This window comes from Scyliorhinus torazame, chromosome 14 (genome assembly GCF_047496885.1).
Source record: "Scyliorhinus torazame isolate Kashiwa2021f chromosome 14, sScyTor2.1, whole genome shotgun sequence".
NCBI classification, from domain to species: Eukaryota; Metazoa; Chordata; class Chondrichthyes; order Carcharhiniformes; family Scyliorhinidae; genus Scyliorhinus; species Scyliorhinus torazame.
This window is the reverse complement of record NC_092720.1, coordinates 93,471,762-93,494,255: the sequence shown is the minus strand read 5'-3', so window position 1 is coordinate 93,494,255 and position 22,494 is coordinate 93,471,762. Positions and strand designations below refer to the sequence as shown.

At 45.1% G+C, this 22,494-nt stretch overlaps 1 protein-coding gene across 3 annotated transcripts in view; it reads left to right on the top strand.

Annotated features, from left to right (window-relative positions):
- gfm1 (G elongation factor, mitochondrial 1) overlaps window positions 1-22,494 on the top strand; it is a 97,104-nt gene that overhangs the window by 19,178 nt on the left and 55,432 nt on the right. For all 3 annotated transcript variants that reach the window (XM_072474496.1, XM_072474494.1, XM_072474495.1), the window contains 4 exons: window positions 1,519-1,723; window positions 7,657-7,773; window positions 21,841-21,991; window positions 22,278-22,432. In XM_072474496.1, coding sequence (XP_072330597.1) covers window positions 1,519-1,723; window positions 7,657-7,773; window positions 21,841-21,991; window positions 22,278-22,432 — 628 coding nt within the window. The remainder of the gene's footprint in view (window positions 1-1,518; window positions 1,724-7,656; window positions 7,774-21,840; window positions 21,992-22,277; window positions 22,433-22,494) is intronic.

Here is a 22,494-nt window from a genome sequence, read left to right as displayed (position 1 = left end):
AAAGCATGGAGAAAAGATTGGAGGATCAGACTCTCAGCATTTTTCAAAATTATCTCCATGAGATCTTCAACAGCTGTGTCCAAAAACATGATAGGCCACATGAAGGTGCCTCGGGGGCTGCATCCGGCCAGAGGTTGACGAGCCTGCTCTAGACTTTACAATTGCCGTGCACACCTGACTCATCTTTCACATTGTACACAGAGTTTCATTCCTCCATCACCCCTATGCTTGCTGACCTAAACTGGCTCTCAGTTCAGGAACACATTGATTTTAAAATTCTCACCCTTTTCAAACTCCTCCATGACCTCACCTTTTCCTATCTCTCTAATCCCTTCCAGCTACACAATGCTCCAAGGCACCTTCTATTCCTGGCTTCATGAACATCCTCAATTTGAATTACCGTTGGTGGCTGTGCTCTGAAATTTCACCTCTAAATCTCTACCTCTGCCTCCTCTTTTAAGATGCTTTTTAAAGCTTAGTTATTTGACAACTTTTGGTCATCTGTCTTAATATCTCTGTTTAAGGTTATTTTATAATGTCCCTGTGAAGCATCTCGCACATTTCATTATGTTTGATGTGCTAAAAACGACATCATTATTTTACTATGGCAGTGTTTTACAGGCGAGATTAATTTAATTCTCTCACATCCACGTACATATCGTTCCAACAAATATCATTGGAGATGGAAACCTATTTTATTTTCTACCTAGGAGTTGAAGAGAAATTATGCAGTTCAGCATAAGTCTTTTATTTGAGACAAATTAATTCACTATAGGATAGAGATTGAATTTGGGACCTACCTTGGTGGAAGGAAGGACAGCATGCTGTGTATTTACATATAGAGGTTTCAAGGCAGTGTTAAAAGTCTTTTCAAAATACTGGCATTAAGTCATTATTGATGTATCTGCACAAATAATTGTTTTCTTGTAGACATTTTTACCTCCTGTTATTCATTGAACATTGGAGATTGAAGCAAATCAGCAAAAACTTCTATTTATGTAGCACCTTTTGACATAGCGAAAGAAGCCAAGGAGCTTTCTAGGGGCGTTATTAAACAAAATTTGGCATCGAACCACAGCAGGAGATATTAGGAAAGATGACCAAAATCTTGTCCAAAAGAAATAGGTTTAATGGAGCGTTTTCATGGTGGAGTGAGAGATGGGGAGTGAATCCAGAGTAGAGGGCCTTGGGATTGAAGGCCACCCACCAGTGGAATAAAATCAGAGCTCCACAAGAGACCAGAATTGGAGGAGCAGTGAGATCAGGTTGTGGGGCTGTAGGTGCTTACAGTGATGGGGATGGGAAACATCATGGAGGGATTTGATCGCACGCATCTTCAGAAATTGAGTTTGTATTCCTATATTTCTAAATCTTTCTAGAAATTATTAATTTACTTGCATTTTTAATTTTATCCTTCACAGCACAGAATGCCAAAGGAGTGTGCTCGAGGCATTCTTGTACCATACCAAGTCAGATATTAATCTTCATTAATCACACTTTGTTTTGCTGCGTTTACAGGTCATGTTGATTTTACGATAGAGGTGGAGCGTGCACTAAGAGTCTTGGATGGAGCAGTTCTGGTTTTGTGTTCTGTTGGAGGAGTTCAGTGCCAGACAATGACTGTAAACAGACAGATGAAGCGTTACAATGTTCCATTTTTAACGTTCATAAATAAGTTGGACAGGTTGGGAGCTAATCCTAATCGAGCTCTTCAACAAATAAGGTTTGTTCTATAATGTGAGAAACTTTAGCAAACTGGCTATTTTAATTTGTTATATTCTGATATTTCACATGAATGCTAGTATTTTCAAATTTCTGCCACTTGCTCCGACAATAGTTCATTCGGTGTCAGGCCAATATTTAAATTGGGAAGTAGGTGTATTGGTGGGTATGTGGGGGAGAGGGGAAGATGACTTGCAGTTTAGTGTGGCATTTGATGCACACGGTCAGGCAGCAGGCTTGAACACTCAGTTCATCATCATTTGACTGATACAGAGATGTATAGTCAACTAAGTTTGTGCTTTATGGAGATGAGATATATATTGCTCAGACTTAGAAACTGTCCATTTAGGGGGTCATAAGAAGCCGCCAAGCTACTGGCACCCACAGAATTGTAAGTGTAAGGGGAAAAAAACAATGAATGAGAGACAATGGATAGATGGACACCCATTATTTAGTTAACATGGTATATTCATGTTTGAATACAGTGCAGGGCATGTGTACCATCTACAAGATAGATGTAGGGAGACGAGATACAATCTACAGGGAATTTGTACCATCTCCACACTGGCAACAGTGTACTATATACAAGATGGACTGTGACAACTCAACAAGGCTTCTTCAACAGCACCTTCCACACCTGTGATCTCTACCATCTAGAAAGACCAGGACAGCAGGCACATGGGAACACTGCCACCTGGAAGTCCCCATCCAAGCCATACACTATCCTGACTTGGAACTTTATTGCAGTTCCTTCACTGTCATGGGGACAAAATCCTGGAACCATCTTTCTAACAGCAGTGGGTGTACCTACACCACATGGAATTCAGCGGTTCAAGAAGGCAGCTTACGAGTACCTTCTTAGGACAATAAGAAATGAACAATAAATGCTGACCTCGCTAGTGATGTCCATACCCATGAAAGAATAATGAACAAGGGGTAGGATATAGTTTTAAAACTGCAGTTTTGCATAAATGAATCACCAGTTTGCAAGGGAAGTGCGGAGTATAAGCGTGGTGTATTTCCCACGACAAAGACCAGATGATCCACAAAGAAACTAATATGTGATACCATATCAAAGTAAGACTCACCTTATTTTGTTGGTGGGGTGGCGACATGAAATAGTTTAAACATTTATGAAATTTTGTAGCATTTATGACATTGTCTTCAATAAATCGCAAGATTGAAATGAGGCAACCCATCTGATCTCACCCTTGTGATGAGATATTTGGACAGTGGAAAGGGAATAGCAAAGATTAACTAAATAGTATCAGAAATGGTACATTCTGATGAGCTTTTGTTAATGGCCATATCAACTTGAGGTGCTGCCTTTAATGTTATGTGAACCTGTATTAAGTTCTGCTCTTCCATGGAATTGAGCCTGCTTTCCACTTACTGTGTAGTTCTGCTGCTGTTTGTTTTGCATCACCTCACAGCTTATTCCCTATCATATAACTGTTCATTTGCAGTTTAATTTGGTACTTCAACACCACTCCCTCTTGGCCTATATCCAAATAATTGGTAGACACAGTGAACTATCCCAGAATAGAACCCTAAGGAACAGCAACCACTTATAAAAGACTGTCTGTTACTCCTAGCTCTGTTTTCTCCCTTCTGACCAATTTTGAATCCAGTTTGCTAGCCTCGCATGTTTTCGTTCATCATACACTTCTCTAGCAATCTTTCACTTTGTCAGAGGATTTATTAAAGTCCATGAATGCTTCATTGACTGTGAATCCCACATTTTCTATATCTGTTATCTACAGAAAGATTTCCGTAAGGTTTGTCAAGCCAAATTGTTCCTTTGAAATTTGTGCTGGCTACTTACACTATTTTCCCTTTATCCAGATATGTGGTAACCTCATCTTTAAGTGTGGACTAAACATTTTCCATGCCACAGATGTTAAACTAACGATTATTCAATTAGCTCCATCTCCTTTTTAAAAATGGGCGCTAGATTTGGCTCTTTGAAGGCCTCCGACACCCATCCATCCACACTGGGTGGAGCCCTGAAATATTAATTTAGGCCCTCTATCATACCTTAATCTCTCAGCTCTTCATGATGTATCCTATCGCGCTCGCACTTTATCTTCCATTCATTTACAAGAATGTACATTTTCCCTCTTTTCCATTGAAATATCAGTCATCTCATAACCAGCAACTTCAAAGTTCATTTCGTCGCTAATATCCTCTTTGATATAGATCAATGCAATTTTTTTGATAATCCTCTATAAAGTGACAATCCTCTTCTCTTAAGGGTTTGGGGGTGGGTGGGGGAGGCGGGGGAGTGAAATCTCACCTCACTTTTAATGAGGAAGGAGTCCTGCAAACATTTTGAGAATTCCATTTCCTTTTCTCCATTTACTCACTCTTTGTCCCAATCGATATGGGTCTCTCCCAGAATAATGTTATTTTCTTTCTGCTTATTTCTCTCATCAGCCTGCAGATTTAAAATCTTCGATTTCCTTTCCACAATTCGGAGATGTGAATACACCTCCACAATACAACAAGTCCTTTTTCTTATTTTTGAACTCCAACCTTGGTGGCTCTTGTATCCTTTCCTTGTCCACATCAATCCTCACTGGAGCATTTAATGTTTCTTAAAACAATATTTCCACCCCATTTCCTTCATTTTTTCTATTGGTCCTAAACAATGTTCTCTCCAGATATGCTTATTTTCCATTCTTGTCCAGTTTGCAACCAAATTGCTGTTGATGCTGTTCATCTAAATTACTACCACTAGGTGTCAGGTTGAGACATAGCAAAAGGTGCAGCTGACATAAGGCTATGCAATACTTTACAGAGCTGAAAGTTGTATGCCAGTTAATTATTAGGAGGGCATAATTTGATAGCTCTGTAGTACTTGAGGGTCTTGTCTTCGAGAGGCATGTCAACAGAATACGTTTTCATTGTTTCTTTTGCCTTTCTTTGAAGGATGTAACTTCACATTTATGTATTATGATAGCGTCTGTCATTGGGCTGTTCGAACCTTTGGATTGTTGCAGTTAAGCCTTGTCCTTCCAGCAGAATTCTCGAGTAAGCAGTCAGAAGCAGGCATTCTGATCCTATTTCTTTTATTTTCCTTCTGCCTCTTTTGGGCCAACCTTCCATCAGAATACCATTAAGTCATCGCCTATCTCATCTCAAACCCAGGACCAGTTTGTATGGAGACAGCGTGCTGCCGTGACCTGCCAAACCATGAGGGCTATCAAACATTTATAGACCTTTTTTGAACAGTTTTTCTGAAAATCTGGTGTCTGCATTGGCGACCAAATGGACTTCCTGTGCTTTGCTTTTGCTGTTCAATTTTCACTTAATATTACTGTTTGAAACTGTTGCAAAAAATATGAATTACTGAACATTGGAAATACATACATAGAAAATAGAAGCAGGAGGAGGCCATTCAGCCCTTCGAGCCTGCTATGCCAATCATTATGATCATGGCTGATCATCAAGTTCAATACCCTGATCCCGCCTTTCCCCCCCATATCTTTTGATCCCTTTAGCCCCAAGAGCTATATTCAATTCCTTCCTGAAACTAGTTTTGACCTCAATTACTTTCTGTGGTAGTGAATTCCACAGATTCACCACTCTCTGAGTGAAGAAATTTCTCCTCAACTCAGTCTTCAAAGGTCACTTATCCTCAAACTATGACCCCGAGTTCTGGACTCCCCCATCATCGGAAACATTCTTTCTGAATCTACCCTGTCTAATCCTCTTAAAATGTTGTAAGTTTCTATGAGATCCCTTCTCACTCTTCTAAACTACAATGAATATAATCCTAACCGACTTAGTCTCAAAATTATTCACAATGAATGGGCAAACTGACCATGGTACAAAAAGCCATTCGAAGTGGAGAGAATGTAAAAGAGTGCGGTAGCAATGGATGAGATTGTAGTCAGGTGAATAGATGCTGTTCGCTCCAGCTGTCAGTGAGAATTCTGATAGTTTTGTTGTCTGCAGAGGGTCAGGGCTAGAGATATCTCATTGCAGCTAGAGTGGGAAGGGAGGACCCAATTGCTGTGGTCTACATAGGAACAGTTAAATTCTAAATGAAACTTGAAAGTAAGACACTCGTCCAAAACAAAAATCTTAAACTTAATCATTGTTAATTATGTAGGTCTAAGGGGTTTGCTGGCTAAAAAGTGGGCTAATGGCTGTAAATGAACAGTGGGAAACCTAAATGACTCCCAATTTTAATCTAAAATACATTCCAATTTAAACAAAACTGAATGAGAAAGATTTGCCCTTAGTCTGCGAGGCAAGTTAGGATAGTATTAAATTAAAAGAAGAGGTTTATAATGTTGCAAAAGATAACAGTACGCCTGAAGATTTGGGAGAATTTTAGAAGCCAGCAAAGGGCAACCAAGAAGCTGGAAAGGGGTGAAACTGACCAGGTGTAGTTCTGCAATCGAGTGCAGCCTCAACCGGGACCTGGGATTCATGTCGCATTACATTCATCCGCCACCATCTGGCCTGCGAAATCCTACCAACTGTCCTGGCTTGACACAATTCACACGTCTTTCACCTGGGGTTACCCCATCTCTGGATCTGTAAATATTTAATCACCTGCTGATGCTCGTATTCCAAGCATTGTCTGGCATCTTTGAATTTGTCTATATATATGTTTCTGGAACATACCTCTTCATTCACCTGAGGAAGGAGCAGCGCTCCGAAAGCTAGTGACATCGAAACAGACCTGTTGGACTTTAACCTGGGGTTGTAAGACTTCTTACTGAACTAAAATGACATGATTGCAAGAGGACTGGAAGCACAAGAACAAGGACCCATAACATCCTGGTTCCCCAGCGTCACACTTTGGGAGTACCTCAATGATCCACTGGGGAATCCCTCTGGGAAGTTTCCACTTAAGGATTTATCCGACAATTGTCGAGAAGTCTAACCTCCCCTGAACAATTCCGCTGGGATGGGAAACATCCGACAGAAACGATTTAAATCACTAACTTCAGATAGTTCTGTCAGATTTACACTGACCGTTATCCTGAAAGAGTTGGAAGAAAAAACATTATTTCTAACTCCAGAGCAACTAATTAAACCCCGCACACACAACCACCCAGCGGACCACCTCTGACCCGACAACACCCCCCCCCCCCCCCCCCCCCCCCCCCCCCCCGGCCCCCATATTCTCCCAACCCGACTGATAACCACCTGACTTCTCCACTCCCTCGCTGTAAAAAGAGACATTCCTTTCTCCCCTGTGTCCCAGTTACTCCTCGCCAGCCAGGGCGTGCTTCACTGCTCCAGTCTCACCTAGCCTGAGAGGATTGATGGTTGGGCAAGACAAGAGGCTTCAGAATTTCAGCGAGGGTAAGTCCGTCCAAAGTGGCAATCCGCTGGAGATTGCCACTCTGAGGAAGTTACGCGTCAAGGAATCTTTGTTACAAATCTACTGGGTTTTATTGAGGCACCTTGAATATTGCAGTTTTGGTCTCCATATTTAAGAAAGGATACACATGTCTTAGAGACTGTGCAGAAAAAGTTCACTAGATTTGTTCCTCTGATGACGCACCAAGTAAATTGGACCTCCTCTCTCGATTTTAGTAAAATGAGAGGTCTCATTGAAACGTACAAAATATTGAAGGGGCTTGACAGGATAAACACTGAGGTTATTTCTCCTGGCCAGGAAATCGAAAGCACAGGGGCACAGCCTCGGCATTAGGAATCAATCATTTAGGACTGAGATGATAAATTTCTTCACTTAGGTTTGTGAATCTTTGTAATTCTCTCCTCCAGAGTGTTGTGAATGCACCAACATTGAGTTTATTCAAGGCTGAAATAAATAGATTTTTGACCTGTTATGGAATCAAAGGTAAGTGAAGTTGAGGCAGAAGATCAGCCATGGTTACTGAATGGTAAAGCAAACTTGGGGGCAATATGTTTTCCTGCTCCTCCAATAAATCTATTTTTGAATTGCAGATCAAAACTCAACCATAATACAGCATTTATTCAAATTCCGATTGGCCTGGAAGGAAATCTTAAGGGAATTATTGACCTCATAGAGGAGCGTGCAGTTTACTTTGATGGTCCATTTGGGTAAGAATATTTCTTTTTAATATTCTGACAAACCTGACAGTTTAGATATATTTTAGACATGTAATCTCTGGTGATGTGTATGTGAAATATTTGTGTGAGTAAATCTAACCCTACAAAAATACAGGAATGGAAGTAAAAATATTTAGTTTGTAAAATTAAATTCTCAGAATGAACGCCTTCATTTTCAAGTCCATTGGGAATTTTGCAGCCTTCTTGACTACATAGGTTAAAATGGTGTAGCTGTTTTAACCTCCGTATTTGGTTTGGTTTCTGTTCCTTGAAGAAGAAGCTCGAATGAAGATTGAATTGAGTGTCCAAAATTAAGTGATTTGAATGAAAATGAAATGAAAATCGCTTATTGTCACAAGTAGGCTTCAAATGAAGTTACTGTGAAAAGCCCCTTGAGCTTGGCTAACGGACTCCTGCAGTCTAACCATTGACTTGCATATGTTTGCCATGCCCATTTTGCGATTCTATTGTGTGCTCTATTTTAAAAAGCAAGGGTCCCATAAATCTAACTGCCTTTCTGCTCCAATTTGAAATTATACCATCTATCACCAATTTTGGGTTGAGTATTTATTCTCCTGGGTTCCACTTCAAAATTCCTCGCATGCACAAATCTTGAATCTATTATATGCCGTTTACTCCTACTACTCAATATCTAGTCATCTGTCTACATGATGTGCGGTAATGATGAAAACTCCTTTATATGTGAACTAGCTAATGTGATCTTGGATGTACCACATCAGCCATTTCCCCTACATTCTGAAAGATTGACTGATGGACGTTTTAGTGTGCAAGGTTAAATATAAATCAATTTATCTATTTTTCATATGTAAATGAACAATGTAACGATTAGCGTTTTGAAACATACTTCATGTTGAAAAATGGTGTCTCACGATTCCTGTCATCTTGCTTATTACAATTAAAGAATAAGAAAGCACAAGTTTTTCTTCCCACAGCACTCCCATGTTGAAGAGCTGGTGAAGTGACCTGCCAATGAAGAATTCTAGGAATTAATTACAGTCAGGCAACCCCACATTAAGTACACATAAAGGCAACCCCTACCAATATACTATATATTGTGATGAAACTCAATTACTTACATTAATTTGAAGTTTGGCGATCGGGAATTTCTTTTTTTTAATATAAATTAAGTGCCCAATTCTTTTTTTTCCAATTGAGGGACAATTTAGTGTGGCCAATCCACCTACTCTGCACACCTTTGGGTTGTGGGGGTGAGACCCACGCAGACACGGGGAGAATGGGCAAACTCCACACGATCGATGATCCAGGGCCGGCATCGAACCCGGGTCCTCAGCGCGTGAGGCACCAGTGCTAACCAATGCACCACCCAAAGATTGGGAATTTCAATTCCCCATGAACCTTGGGCCTCTTGAACATGCTCTGACTGGGACATTGCAGCACTTCAGTTCTACATTTTGGGGCCAGGGGCCTATGTAGAAGAAAGAAAAACAGAACAGCGGGAAAAACAAATCATTTTACCTGATGCCGAGAGCCATTACCTTGAGGGGAGCCAGATAGGGAAGGTGGACAGTGAGAAGGTCCCAAACCAGGAAGGGGAACTCGGAGAGGCCCTAAAAGGCAGTCCCAGTTAAGGGATGACGATAGGAGACAGGAAGATGTCCTGTTAAGTGAAATTAAAGAAACGGGCAGAGTAATGGACTCCAAATTCCAGAAAGAGCTTCAGGGAGCAGATTTTAAGCGAGATGGATACGAGGAGCCCTGAAGATCTGTGAAGGCAGCCGAAGGTTGGCGACTCCATGCTGCTGGCAATTGGGATAAAACTATCCATTTGAAGCAGTGGTGTTTTGCCTGGCATGGCAAAAGACCTGAAATTGTACTTGGAAGGCGAAGCTCAGATATCCTGGGGAAAAGAATCTTGGAAGGTGAGATCGAAACCCTGTGAGGTGGATCATTGAAGATGTCCGAGTGGGGGTGATTTTTGAAGAGAATTCTAGAGCGAGATCTTCAAATGTGGAGATTAGAAATAGTGGTGAGAAAGACAAAGTTTCATTGAGGTTGGTTGGCCCGCACTGTGACAAGAGTCTGGGTGGGTTGTTGAGAAATCCATGGAACCTGTTTTCGTCTGTCCGACTATGGTTTGCATGATAATTCACGTGTATGTCATTATTGCCCTGAATGCTGGAGTTATAGAATAGGTATGAAAATTGATTTACCTTTCTGAACTTGTATAATAGAGTTTATTTTTGTTTGTTCAACATGTCCGGGATCTTGTGCCTTTAATCACTCGGTAAGCGTCTTGAAACTCGAATGTTACCCACTTTAAACAAAGCGTTAGTGGTCTCGAACTGGATCTTCTCCCACATCCAGGATCATAATGGTATAGTGCTTGGAGGGAATTGGGCGGCACGGTAGCACACAGGTTAGCACTGTTGCTTCACGGCATCAGGGTCCCAGGTTTGATTTCCGGTTTGGGTCACTGTCTGTGTGGAGTCTGCACGTTTTCCCTGTGTGCGTGGGTTTCCTCCGAGTGCTCCGGTTTCCTCCCATAAATCCCGAAAGACATGCTGTTAGGTGAATTGGATATTCTAAATTCTCCCTCCGTGTACCCGAACAGGCGCTGGAATGTGGCAACTCGGAGCTTTTTACAGTAACTTCATTGCAGTGTTAATGTAAGTCTACTTGTGACAATAAAGATTATTATAATTCCAACAATTACCTACACTCCCAAACCTTTTACGATATAACTTTCAATGGCTAACTAATTATCTTTTGCAAGAGCATGTGAAGGCACACAGTCATCTTACTGTCTCAACATCTCCAGCTTTTTTTTTAGTTTATTAAATAAAGACACTAATTTTTTTAAATTAAACCACAAAAGTTTGAATCGTGACTTTGTGTTGAGGTCATGTCCTAACTAAACCAAGGATTAATTCTATCCAAAGAATGGAAATGGAAAATCTCAAAAGTATGAATCTTTCCTTCCTTTATTCGTTCTCCCAAAGTTTATTATGTCACAGTTTTCCATGATATATTTCACTCAGTGAAAGGCTAGCCTATCTTTTATGCTCCTGCCTACCACACTTAATCAAGCTCCCTATTTTCTGGCTGTCTCCAGATCAATGTTTTTGATTTTGATATAGAATCATAGGTGACAGCACAAAAGGAGATAATTCGGCCCACCTTGTCCATGCCAGCCCGAGGACACCAAGGTGCCCTTTCTAGCCTGCCTTCCTGCACCTGGTCCATAGAGCCCTGTAGCTTGCAGCACTTAAGGTGCAAATCCAGGTACTTTTTACAACAGTTTAGGGTCTCTGCCTCCACCACCAACTTGGCAGTGATTTCCAGACTCCCAGTGCCCTCTGCGTGAAAAAAAATGTTCTTCCTCATGTCCCCCCTACGCCTTCTGCCACTTATCCTGAATCTATCTACCCTGGTTATAGAATTTCTCTACCAAGGGAAACAATGTTATCCTGTCTCTTCCTGTCATAATTTTGTACACCTCAATTAAATGTGACTAGTCACCCCTCAGTCGCCTTTGTTCCAAGGAAAATCACCCCAACCTATCCAATCTCTCCTCATAGCTACACTATTCTAACCCTGGCAACATTCTTGTAAACCTCCTCTGCACTCTGTCCAGAGCAATTGCACCCTTCCACATGGGGCTGTTTAGCACAGGGCTAAATCGCTGGTTTTGAAAGCAGACCCAGGCAGGCCAGCAGCACGGTTCGATTCCCGTAACAGCCTCCCCGAACAGGTGCCGGAATGTGGCGACTAGGGGCTTTTCACAGTAACTTCATTTGAAGCCTACTTGTGACAAGCGATTTTCATTTCATTTCATTTCATTTTTTAATTTCCTGTAATGTGGAGACCAGAACTGCACACAATATTCCAGTTGTGGCCTCACCAGTGTTTTATACAATTCCAACATTATATCCTTATACTTTTACATTCTATACCTCTGCCAATGAAGCAGAACATTCCATATGCTTTCTTATTATCTACTTGAACTGCTGCCTTTGGGGACCTGTGTACTTGTCTGCCAGGATCTTTCACTTCATTTGCCCCTCTTAGTATATTCCCATTTATTGCGTACTCCCTATAATTGTTTGACCTCCCTAAATGCATGACATCCCACTTCTCTGTGTTAAATTCCATCTGCCACTTTATCACCCACTCCCCCAATCTATATTGTTGTGGAGATTATAGCTAACCGTTACACTGTCCACCACTCAGCGAAACTTTGTGTTATCTGAAAATTTCTCAATCATGCTCCCCATGTTCACGTCCAAATCGTTAATATATAACATAGCCAGTAAGGGTCCCAACACCGAGCCCTGTGGACCACAACTTGAAACAACTTCCCAATTGCAAGGGCAGCCATCGACCATTACCCTTTATTTCCTTTTACGAAGCCAACTTTAGATCTAGTTTGCCACATTGCCCTGTATCACATGGGCTTTCAATTTCTTGACCATATGTTCCTGTGAAGTGCCTTGGATGTTTTACAGGATTAAATCTGATATATAAATGAAAGTGTTTTATTCTGGACTTCCGGTGGCGGCCATGGAGTAGGAGGTCGCGGATTTGGTAGCTCCCGCTCATGATGGACTTTTTGGACCTTTTCTCCCAGCTTTATTGGAATTTTATTGAAAAACATGAGGAGGAATCCCCCACCAGTATATGGTGATGTGGACCAGAAGTGGCCTTATAGAAGAAATAGCCGAACAAAGAAGGCGCGTGCAGAACCTACATGGCAGGAAAACATGGTGGAGGTGTAGGATCCTGGCTTGCGGCCCAGTGGTCAACGGTACAGTTGGCGAAATTCATTCAGGAGAGTTTCGGCAAGCAAACAGCCTCCTCCCGTAACAGCCTCCCCGAACAGGCGCCGGAATGTGGCGACTAGGCTTTTCACAGTAACTTCATTTGAAGCCTACTTGTGACAATAAGTGATTTTCATTTCATTTTCAAAAGAAGGAAGGTTTAGACCCGATCACGGCATCGATCGATTGGGTGAAACAGGGTCTGGAAGCCCAGGGACTAGCGATCCAGAAGGTGGCCCAGCAAGAGGACCAGCTAACCGCCGCAGGAGGCGAAGGTGGGGCTGATGAGGGACCACCAGAAAAGGCTGCAGGACAAGGTGGGGGACCTGGAGGATAGGTCCCATCGGCAGAACGTGAGGATCGTCGGCCTCCCGGAGTGCAGGGAGGGATCGGACGCAAGGGCTAATGTGGCAAGTATGCTTGAAAGGTTAATGGGTGATGGGGCGTTTGCTCAACCCTTGGAAGTGGATAGAGCGCTGACGAGGAAGCCGCGTGTGAATGAGCCGCAGAGGGCGATGCTGGTGCGAATGCACCGGTTCCTGGATAAGGAACAGATTTTGCGGTGGGCCAAGCAGACACTGAGCTGCAAGTGGTAAAATAGCGAGCTGCGCATCTACCAGGACCTGGTTGCGGAACTGGCCAAAAGAAGAGCGGGATTTAATAGAGTAAAATTGGACCTCTTCAAGAAGGGGGTGAAGTTTGGAATGCAACATCCAGCTCATTTGTGGGTCACCTATGAGGGCCAGGAGCATTATTTTGGATCGCCGGATGAGGCGATGGACTTTGTTAAAGATAAAAGGTTGGCAGATGACGGAAGACACTAAACTCTGGGGGCAGGTAATGCTGTAAAGATTCTGTAAAAGTAATTTCTGTTTTGAACTGTACATGGAGTGCTTTCTGTATCAATCTTTGGGCCGTTGCTCAGTTCTGTAAGTCAACTGTGTTCTTGTGGGGGGGGGGGGGGGGGGGGGGGGGGGCTGTTGTCGTTTGAGACGGAATATAGTTGCGGATGCGGGGGGTTTGGTATATCATGGTGCGCGGGAAGCTGGAGGGGATGGCGGTGGTGTTCGTGAATATTTACGCACCAAACTGGGACAATACGTAGTTTATGAGACAGGTGTTAGGGAAGATCCTGGACCTGGACTCGCATAAGCTGATTATGGGTGGGGGGGGACTTTAATACGGTCATTGATCCAAGGTTGGACCGGTTGAGGTCAATGACAGGGAGGGTGCCAGCAGTGGCGAAGGAACTTAAGGGGGTTCATGGAGCAGATGGGTGGGGTAGACCCATGGAGGTTCGGTCGGCCAAGAGCGAAGGAGTTTTCTTTCTTTTCCCATGTGCACAAAGTATACTCCCGTATCAATTTTTAAAATCTTGAACAGGGCTTTACTGGTGGGGGTGGTTGATACCGAGTATTCGGCGATTGCTGTGTCGGACCATGCCCCACATTCAGTGGATTTACGGGTGAGCAAGGATGGTGGTCATCGCCTGCAATGGAGATTGGACATAGGACTGTTAGCGGACGAGGGTGTGTGCGCGGGGGCGTGTGAGGGAGTCCATCCAGAACTATCTGGAAATAAATGACACGGGGGAAGTTTCGGCAGCAACGATTTGGAAAGCACTGAAGGCAGTGGTTAGGGGAGAGCTAATTTCTATACGGGCCCATAGGGAGAAGGTGGAGCGAGCAGAGATAGATAGGTTGGTTGGGGAAATACTCCAGGTAGACAGGAGATATTCGGAGGCCCCGGAGGCAGGGTTATTGAAGGACCGGCAGAAGCTACAGATGGAGTTTGGTCTGTTGTCTACAGGGAAGGCGGCGGAGCGGTTGAGGAAGGCGAGGGGGTGATATACGAGTATGGAGAGAAGGCCAGTAGGATGCTAGCACACCAGCTAAGGAAAAGGGAGGCGGCCAGGGAGATAGGAAGCGTGAAGGACAGAGGAGGGAACACTGCCTTCGACCCAGCAGGGGTGAATGGGGTGTTTAAGGAGTTTTGTAGTCAGCTATATGAGACGGATCCCCCAGCTGGGATTGAGGGGATGAGGCAGTTTTTGGGAGGGTAGAGGTTTCCAAAGGTGGAGGAAGGGTTGGTGGAGGGGTTGGGAGCCCCAATCGAGTTTGAAGAAATAGCAGAGGGGCTGGAGGCCATGCATTTGGGTAAGGCCCCGGGACCGGACGGCTACCCAGTGGAATTTTACAAAAGGTTCTCTGAGATGCTGGGTCCGCTGCTGATGAGGGCATTTAATGAGGCAAGGGAGCGTAGTGTTCTTCCCCCAACAGCGTCACATGGCCTCGATCTCACTGATGCTGAAGCGGGAGAAGGACCCAAGAGCTATGCAGGTCATACAGGCCAATCTCACTATTGAATGTCGATGCCAAACTATTGGCTAAAATCTTGGCCTCAAGGATAGAAGATTGTGACCCGGAGGTGATAGGGGAAGACCAGTCAGGGTTTGTTAAGGGCAGGCAGCTAACGGCCAATGTTATAAGGCTCTTAAATGTGATCATGATGCCCTCAGAGGGAAGGGAGGTGGAGGTAGTGGTCGCGATGGACACAGAAAAGGCCTTCGACTGGGTGGAGTGGAACTATTTGTGGGAGGTGTTAGGGCGGTTCGGGTTTGGGCGGGGCTTCATTGACTGGGTTCGGTGGCACCAGTGGCGAGTGTACGAATGAATCGGCTGAGGTCGGGCTATTTTAAACTGCACCGAGGGACAAGGCAAGGATGTCCCCTCTCCCCGCTGCTATTTGATTTGGCCGTAGAGCCGCTGGCGCTAAGAGCATCAAGGGACTGGAAGGGGTTGGTCCGGGGGGTGGGGTGGAAAGAACACAGTGTCTCGCTATACGCTGGCGACCTGCTCCTGCATATTTCCGACCCGTTAGGGGAGAAGGGGGAGATTATGCGGATCTTCGGGGAATTTGGCCGGTTTTCGGGGTACAAATTGAATATGGTAAAAAGTGAGAAGTTTGCGATCCAGGCAAGGGGGCAGGAGAGGAGACTGGGAGAGCTGCCATTCAGAGTGGTGGGAGGGAGCTTTCGCTATTTGGGAATCCAGGTGGCACGGGAATGGGAGCTGTTATGTAAACTAAATTTGACCCGGCTAGTGGAACAAATGAAGGAGAACTTTTGAAGGTGGGACATGCTCCCGCTGTCACTGGCGGGGAGGGTACAGACTGTGAAAATGACGATCCTCCCGAGATTTCTGTTTGTTTTCCAGTCCCTCCCCATCTTTATCCCAAATGCCTTTTTTAAACGGGTAAATAAGGTGATTTCTGGTTTTGTGTGGCCGGATAAAACCCCACGAGTGAAGAAATTGCTGTTCGAGCGTAGTCGGGGGAAGGGTGGGTTGGCACTGCTGAACTTCAACTATTACTGGGCGGCAAACAAAGCCATGATTAGGAAGTGGGGGAGGGGGTGTCGGTATGGGAGCGAGTAGAGGCGGTATCGTGTACAGACTCAAGCCCGGGGCACCTGCAGACACGGGATTTTTTGCGAAGGCAGGTTTCGACCTTTCCGCTCCTCCATCCACGGGGGATACAGGACAGGGTAGTTTGTAGAACGGGGGTGGGGAAAGGTGGGGGGAGAGGGGAAGGTCTCGGATGCCTATAAAGAACTCATGGAGTCGGAGGTAACTCAGATAGAGGAGCTAAAGTCCAAATGGGTAGATGAGCTAGGGGGGTAAATAGAGGCGGGTCTGTGGGCAGGTGCTTTGAGCAGAGTCAGCACGTCCTCATCATGTGCCAGGCTGAGCCTGATTCAATTCAAGGTTGTACACCGGGCACACATGACGGTGGCCCGGATGAGCAAGTTTTTTGGGACAGAGGACAGGTGTGCAGGAGGGCCAGCAAACCATGTCCATATGTTTTGGGCATGTCCGAAGCTTAGGGGATTCTGGCAGGGATTTGCAGAGGTCATGTCCATGGTGCTAAAAACAAGGGTGGTGCCGATTTTTGGAGTGTCGGAAGATCCGAGAGTCCAGGGGGCGAGAGAGGCCGACGTCTTGGCCTTTGCCTCCTTGGTAGCCCGGAGACGGATATTGCGAGCTTGGAGGGATTCAAAGCCCCCAAAATCAGAGGTCTGGGTTAGCGACATGGCCGGGTTTGTCAAACTTGAGAAAATTAAGTTCGCCCGAAGAGGGTCAATGCTGGGGTTCGTCCGGAGGTGGCAGCCGTTTGTCGACTTCTTCGGGGAAAACTAACTGTCAGAAGAGGCAATAAGAAAAGGGGGGGGAAGTTAGGCTATTTTCTGTTTCAGGTAGGTGGGATTTGTTAGGGATGGAGATGGTTTATGGGCTATGTTTATATTTGTATTTGTGCTGTTTACTGTTATTATTATAAAATTATAAATACCTTAATAAGATGTTTTACAAATAAAACAAAGTGTTTTATTCTATGCTGTATGACCAAATCCATATGATTCATATAAAAATAATATGTATTGAAAAGAGAAGTGGTTCTAATATTGATTTCTGGGAGATGCCACTGTTTACATCCCTCCATTTTAAAGTTATGAGTTATTGCCTTCTGTCTTTAAATAACATCCCCTGCAATGCTTCTGTTTAATGGCATATCTAGTTTTGCCACACTTCACCAGACATCTTTTGAAAATCCATGCACATGATATTCACTGCATTTGTTTTATCAACACTCCATTTTTTCCTGCATTGCATTTGTAAGACATGACTTGTTCTTTTACATGGCCATTTGTGAGTATTAATTTTGTCCCATTTTATGACCTGTAGACATTTACACACTACTGATATTGGACAGAGTGGTATTTAGTCACCCAGTGTGTCCTCCTGAAATGCTGGTATTATATCATTAACCCTCAATCCTCAAGTATAACATCCATAACCAAGATCATTGTTGTGGTGTTCGGAAATAGAGATAGTTTAAATAATTTCTATTTGTATTGTGGGTATTAGAAATGAGGCATAAGTTTAGGTTTAAGCTTAATTCATGTTTCTGTGTTTGTGTGCTGAGAAAGGGTTACAATGGGGGGAGCAAGGGGGCTAGACGGTGGTCTAGCTGGGGGGGGGGGGAGGTGGGGGGGGGTGGGTGGACCACGGGGAAGGCAGAGGCTCAGTGGAGGAAAATGCAGGGGGCAGTATAAGTAAGGGGAGAAGGCGAGTCGGATGCTGGTGCATCAGCTACGTAAGAGGGAGGCGGCGAGGGAGATTGGAGGAATCAGGGATTTGGGGGGGGGGGGGGGGAATACGGTGCGGAGTGCGGTTAAAATAAATGAGGTATTTAGGGATTTCTCTGGGGACCTGTACAAGTCAGAGCCCCCGGAGAGGGGATGCGGCGGTTCTTAGATCAACTGAGGTTCCCGAGGGTGGAGGAAGAGCAGGTTGCTGGCCTGGGGGCCCCGATGGGGCTAGAGGAGCTGGTTAAGGGATTGGGGAGCATGCAGGCGGGCAAGGCCCCGGACCGGATGGGTTCCCTCCCGGCTGAATTTTATAGGAAGTATGTGGATCTGTTGGGCCCGTTGCTGGTGAGAACCTTCAATGAGGCGAGGGAGGAAGGGACTCTGCCCCTGACAATGTCTCGGGCACTGATCTCGCTGATTCTAAAGTGGGATAAGGACCCACTGCAGTGCGGTTCGTATAGGCTGATCTCACTCCTTAACGTAGATGCCAAGTTGCTGGCGAAGGTCTTCGCTACGGGGATTGAGGATTGTGTCCCGGAAGTGATACATGAGGACCAGACGGGGTGCGTGAAGGGCAGGCAGTTAAATGCGAATGTGCGGAGGCTCCTGAACGTGATTATGATGCCCTCGGTGGGAGGGGAAGCGGAGGTGGTGGCGGCTATGGACGCGGAGAAGGCCTTTGATTGGGTGGAGTGGGAGTACCTATGGGAAGTGCTTAGCAGGTTTGGGTTCGGGGAAGAGTTCATAGGGTGGGTCAGGTTGTTATACAGGGCCCCGGTGGCGAGCGTGTCTACGAACCGGAATATTTCGGATTGTACCGGGGGACGAGACAGGGGTGTCCCCTGTCCCCTTTGCTGTTCGCGCTGACAATTGAGCCGCTGGCCATGGCATTAAGGGAGCCTAGGAACTGGAGGGGGTTGGCCCGTGCAGGGGAGGAACACCGGGTGTCGTATGCTGTTATCCTGTTATATATTGCAGATCCAGTGGAGGGGATGGCGGAGGTCATGCGGATCCTTAGGGAGTTTGGAGACTTCTCAGGCTACAAGTTCAACGTGGGGAAGAGTGAGCTCTTTTTAGTGCATGCGGGGGGTCAGGAAAGGGGGCTAGAGGAGCTGCCATTGAAGAGGGCAGAGAGGAGCTTTCGATACCTGGGTATCCAGGTAGCTAGGAGCTGTGGGGCCCTGCTTAAGCTTAATTTGACATGGTTGGTGGACCAGATGGAGGAAGACTTTAGGAGATGGGATGTGTTGCCACTTTCCCTGGCGGGTAGCGTGCAGTCGGTCAAGATGATGGCCTCCCGAGGTTCTTGTTCGTGTTGCAGTGTCTGCCCATCCTAATCCCCAAGGCTTTTTTCAAGCGGGTAAGCAGGAGTATTATGGGGTTTGTATGGGCGAGCAAGACCCCGAGGGTGAAGAGGGTGTTTCTGGAGCGCAGTCGGGACAGGGGTGGGCTGGCGCTGCCGAATCTGTGTGGTTATTATTGGGCAGCTAATGTGCTGATGATCCGTAAATGGGTAATGGAGGGAGAGGGGCCGGCGTGGAAGAGGCTAGAGGTGGCGTCTTGTGTGGGTACTAGCTTGGGGGCTAGTACCGACGCGGTACACCACGAGCCCGGTGGTGGCGACGACATTGAAGATCTGGGGGCAGTGGAGGCGACATAGGGGTGAAGTGGAGGCCTCAATTTGGTCCCCGATATGGGATAATCATAGGTTTGTGCCGGGCAGGATGGATGGGGGGTTCCTAAGTTGGCATCGGGCAGGAATTAAAAGGATGCGGGACCTGTTCATAGATGGGACTTTTGCTAGCCTGGGGGCGCTAGAGGAGAAATTTGGGTTGCCTCCCGGAAATGCTTTTAGATATATGCAAGTGAGGGCGTTTGTGAGACGGCAGGTGAGGGAATTTCCGCTACTTCCAGCACGAAGGATTCAGCACAGGGTGATTTCGGGTGTATGGGTTGGAGAAGGCAAGGTCTCGGCGATTTATCAGGACCTGCAGGAAGCGGAGGAGGCCTCGGTGGAGGAGTTGAAGGGCAAGTGTGAGGAGGAGCTCGGGGGGGCGGGAGCTGAATGAGGGTCTGTGGGCTGATGCCCTGGGTAGGGTCAATTCCTCCTCATACGCCAGGCTCAGTCTAATACAGTTCAAAGTAGTACATATGACAGGGGCAAGGTTGAGTAGGTTTTTTGGGGTGGTGGACAGATGTGTGAGATGTTCGGGGAGCCTAGCGAATCACGCCCATATGTTCTGGACGTGCCCGGCGCTGGAGGGGTTCTGGAGGGGCTTTGCGAGGGCTATGTCCAAAGTTGTGAACACCTGGGTCAAGCCGAGCTGGGGGATAGCACTATTTGGGGTATCGGACGAGCCGGGAGTGCAGGAGCAGAAAGAGACCAGAGTTCTGGCCTTTGCGTCCCTGGTAGCCCGGTGGAGGATCCTACGTACAATTTTGTTTTTCTTTCTTTCCTTCTGGAGTGTTTGGTTGAAAATTTTGAATAAACATATATTTTTTTTTTAAAAAGAGAAAGGGTTACAACTTTAGCATCATGTTAAACATGGGTGCCTGCATGTCCATGGTTTTTGTTTCACTTAAACTTTGTCTGCATTTTAATTAAGGGTTTACAATAGGAAAGCAAATTTAGGCTTTAAAAGAAAAATTAAGCTGTTGCTTATCAACCATAGGCCCACACTGAAAAACTGAAGCACTTGGGGTTCAGTTTGGAACTAGGTAACCCAGAAATAAGAAGCCTTCCACAGAGTCTTCCAGTAGGGGCAGAAAGCAAGTCCCAGATGCTAAAGAACAGAAATTTCCAGAAACGAGAGAATGAAAAGAGGAATGTCCCAGGAAGACTCCAGTGAAAGCAACAAAGCGCAGCACAGTAGCATAGTGGTTAGCACAGTTGCTTCACAGCTCCAGGGTCCCAGGTTCGATTTCTGGCTTGGGTCACTGTCTGTGCGGAGTCTGCACGTTCTCCCCGTGTGTGCGTGGGTTTCCTCCGGGTGCTCCGGTTTCTTCCCACAGTCCAAAGATGTGCGGGTTAGGTGGATTGGCCATGATAAATTGTCCTTGGTGTCCAAAAAAGGTTAAGTGGGGTTCCTGGGTTACGGGGATAGGGTGGAGGTGTGTGCTTGGGTAGGGTGCTCTTTCCAAGGGCATTGCAGACTCAATGGGCCAAATGGCCTCCTTCAGCACTGTAAATTCTATGATTCTATAAAGAACTGGAATCTGAAAAAGGTATTGTTCACTGAAGTTAAAGGAGTAGAGGGGGCTCACAGTTAAAGAGAGAGCTGCCAGGTTCAGAAGCCAGACATCCGAAGTAATTCGAAGGCTGACAACACCTTAATACAGCCTGTGAAGCAGTCATGTTATGTTGGCATGGCTGGGTAACTGATAGATTATGTGAAAGTTAGGATGCACAAGGTGAGCCTGGGCAGAGGAATACTGAAAGGAAAGGTTGCAAGCCCTGGATGTGGATCCTTGGCGAAGACATCTGAGGAGATTCCAAAGTGTGTCCTTCAAGAGTGCTTATTGGAAACTCAGGTGTGGAAGCCAGAGTTCCAATTAGACCAATTAGTTGGCTTACAGTGTGACAATCTTCTGGGGGGTTTAATGAGAAGCCCGCAGAGGCTGTATTTGGTGGTATCTGTCACTTGGTTTCAGAGTGTAGCGAGTCTGACCACAGTTCTCCCATTGGGCTGTGCACTTATTGGAGTATAAGATTAATTGTAACTTGTGTTATCCGTACAAATCTGTGTATATCTGTAAAGATATGACTATGATGAAGATTGTACAGTATTATAGATAATCTTTAATAAATGTTTTCTTCTTTTGTTAAAAGTTAATTAGCAGTCCTGTGACCCTGTTCATCCACGTCTCTAAACAAAAAATGAAAGTTACAATCTACCAAGCTGGGACTGTAACAGTGGTCGGAGTTTGTGCGTTTTTTGAACAGTGTACTGATCTTACAGATTTTTGAAAAACTATTTGCTTAAACTTAAGTGGAATATTTTTTGGGTAATTATGTTCAGCCTGTTCACTCAACCTTTGCAACTGATAATGATAGATAGTGAGTGTACTTTAAAGGATTTGCTACTTAAATGATTATCTTTCTCATTTGCTTAGTCAGAATGTTAAATATGATGACATTCCTGCTGAGCAACGTGCGGAAGCTGCAGATAGACGCCAGGAGCTGGTTGAGTGCGTCTCCAATGTGGATGAACTGCTGGGTGAAATGTTTCTGGAAGAGAACGTCCCTACAGTTGCTGACTTAAAGGTGAGTTTTTTTTGTTGAAAAAGACAGAATTCAGGGAATGCAAACTTCAACTTCTTGGAGGTTTCATATTTCTGGTACTGCATCAGTGTTTAAGAAGGAAATTGGGGAATGTCTCTGGTAAAGGACTTCACTTTCAACATATTTAGATGTTTTATTTCATAGAGCCTTTTATATCTTGCAGATTGTTAGAAAAAATATGGAACTAACATAGGGAAAATTTTATCCACAGGTGGCTATATTATTTGATCTGAATACTATTTTTTAAATTTCCCCCACCCATTTGTAGGCTGCTATTAGGAGAACGACTATCAGCAGGTTATTCTCACCTGTATTAGTGGGAAGTGCTCTGAAAAATAAAGGTGTGCAACCACTCCTGGATGCTATTGTCGACTATCTCCCAGACCCTAGTGAAGTACCGAATTATGCCATTACTAATCAAGAGTGAGTGCTATATATTCATTATTTATTGATTGTACGTTTACTGTGCAGCATGCTCTTGTAAC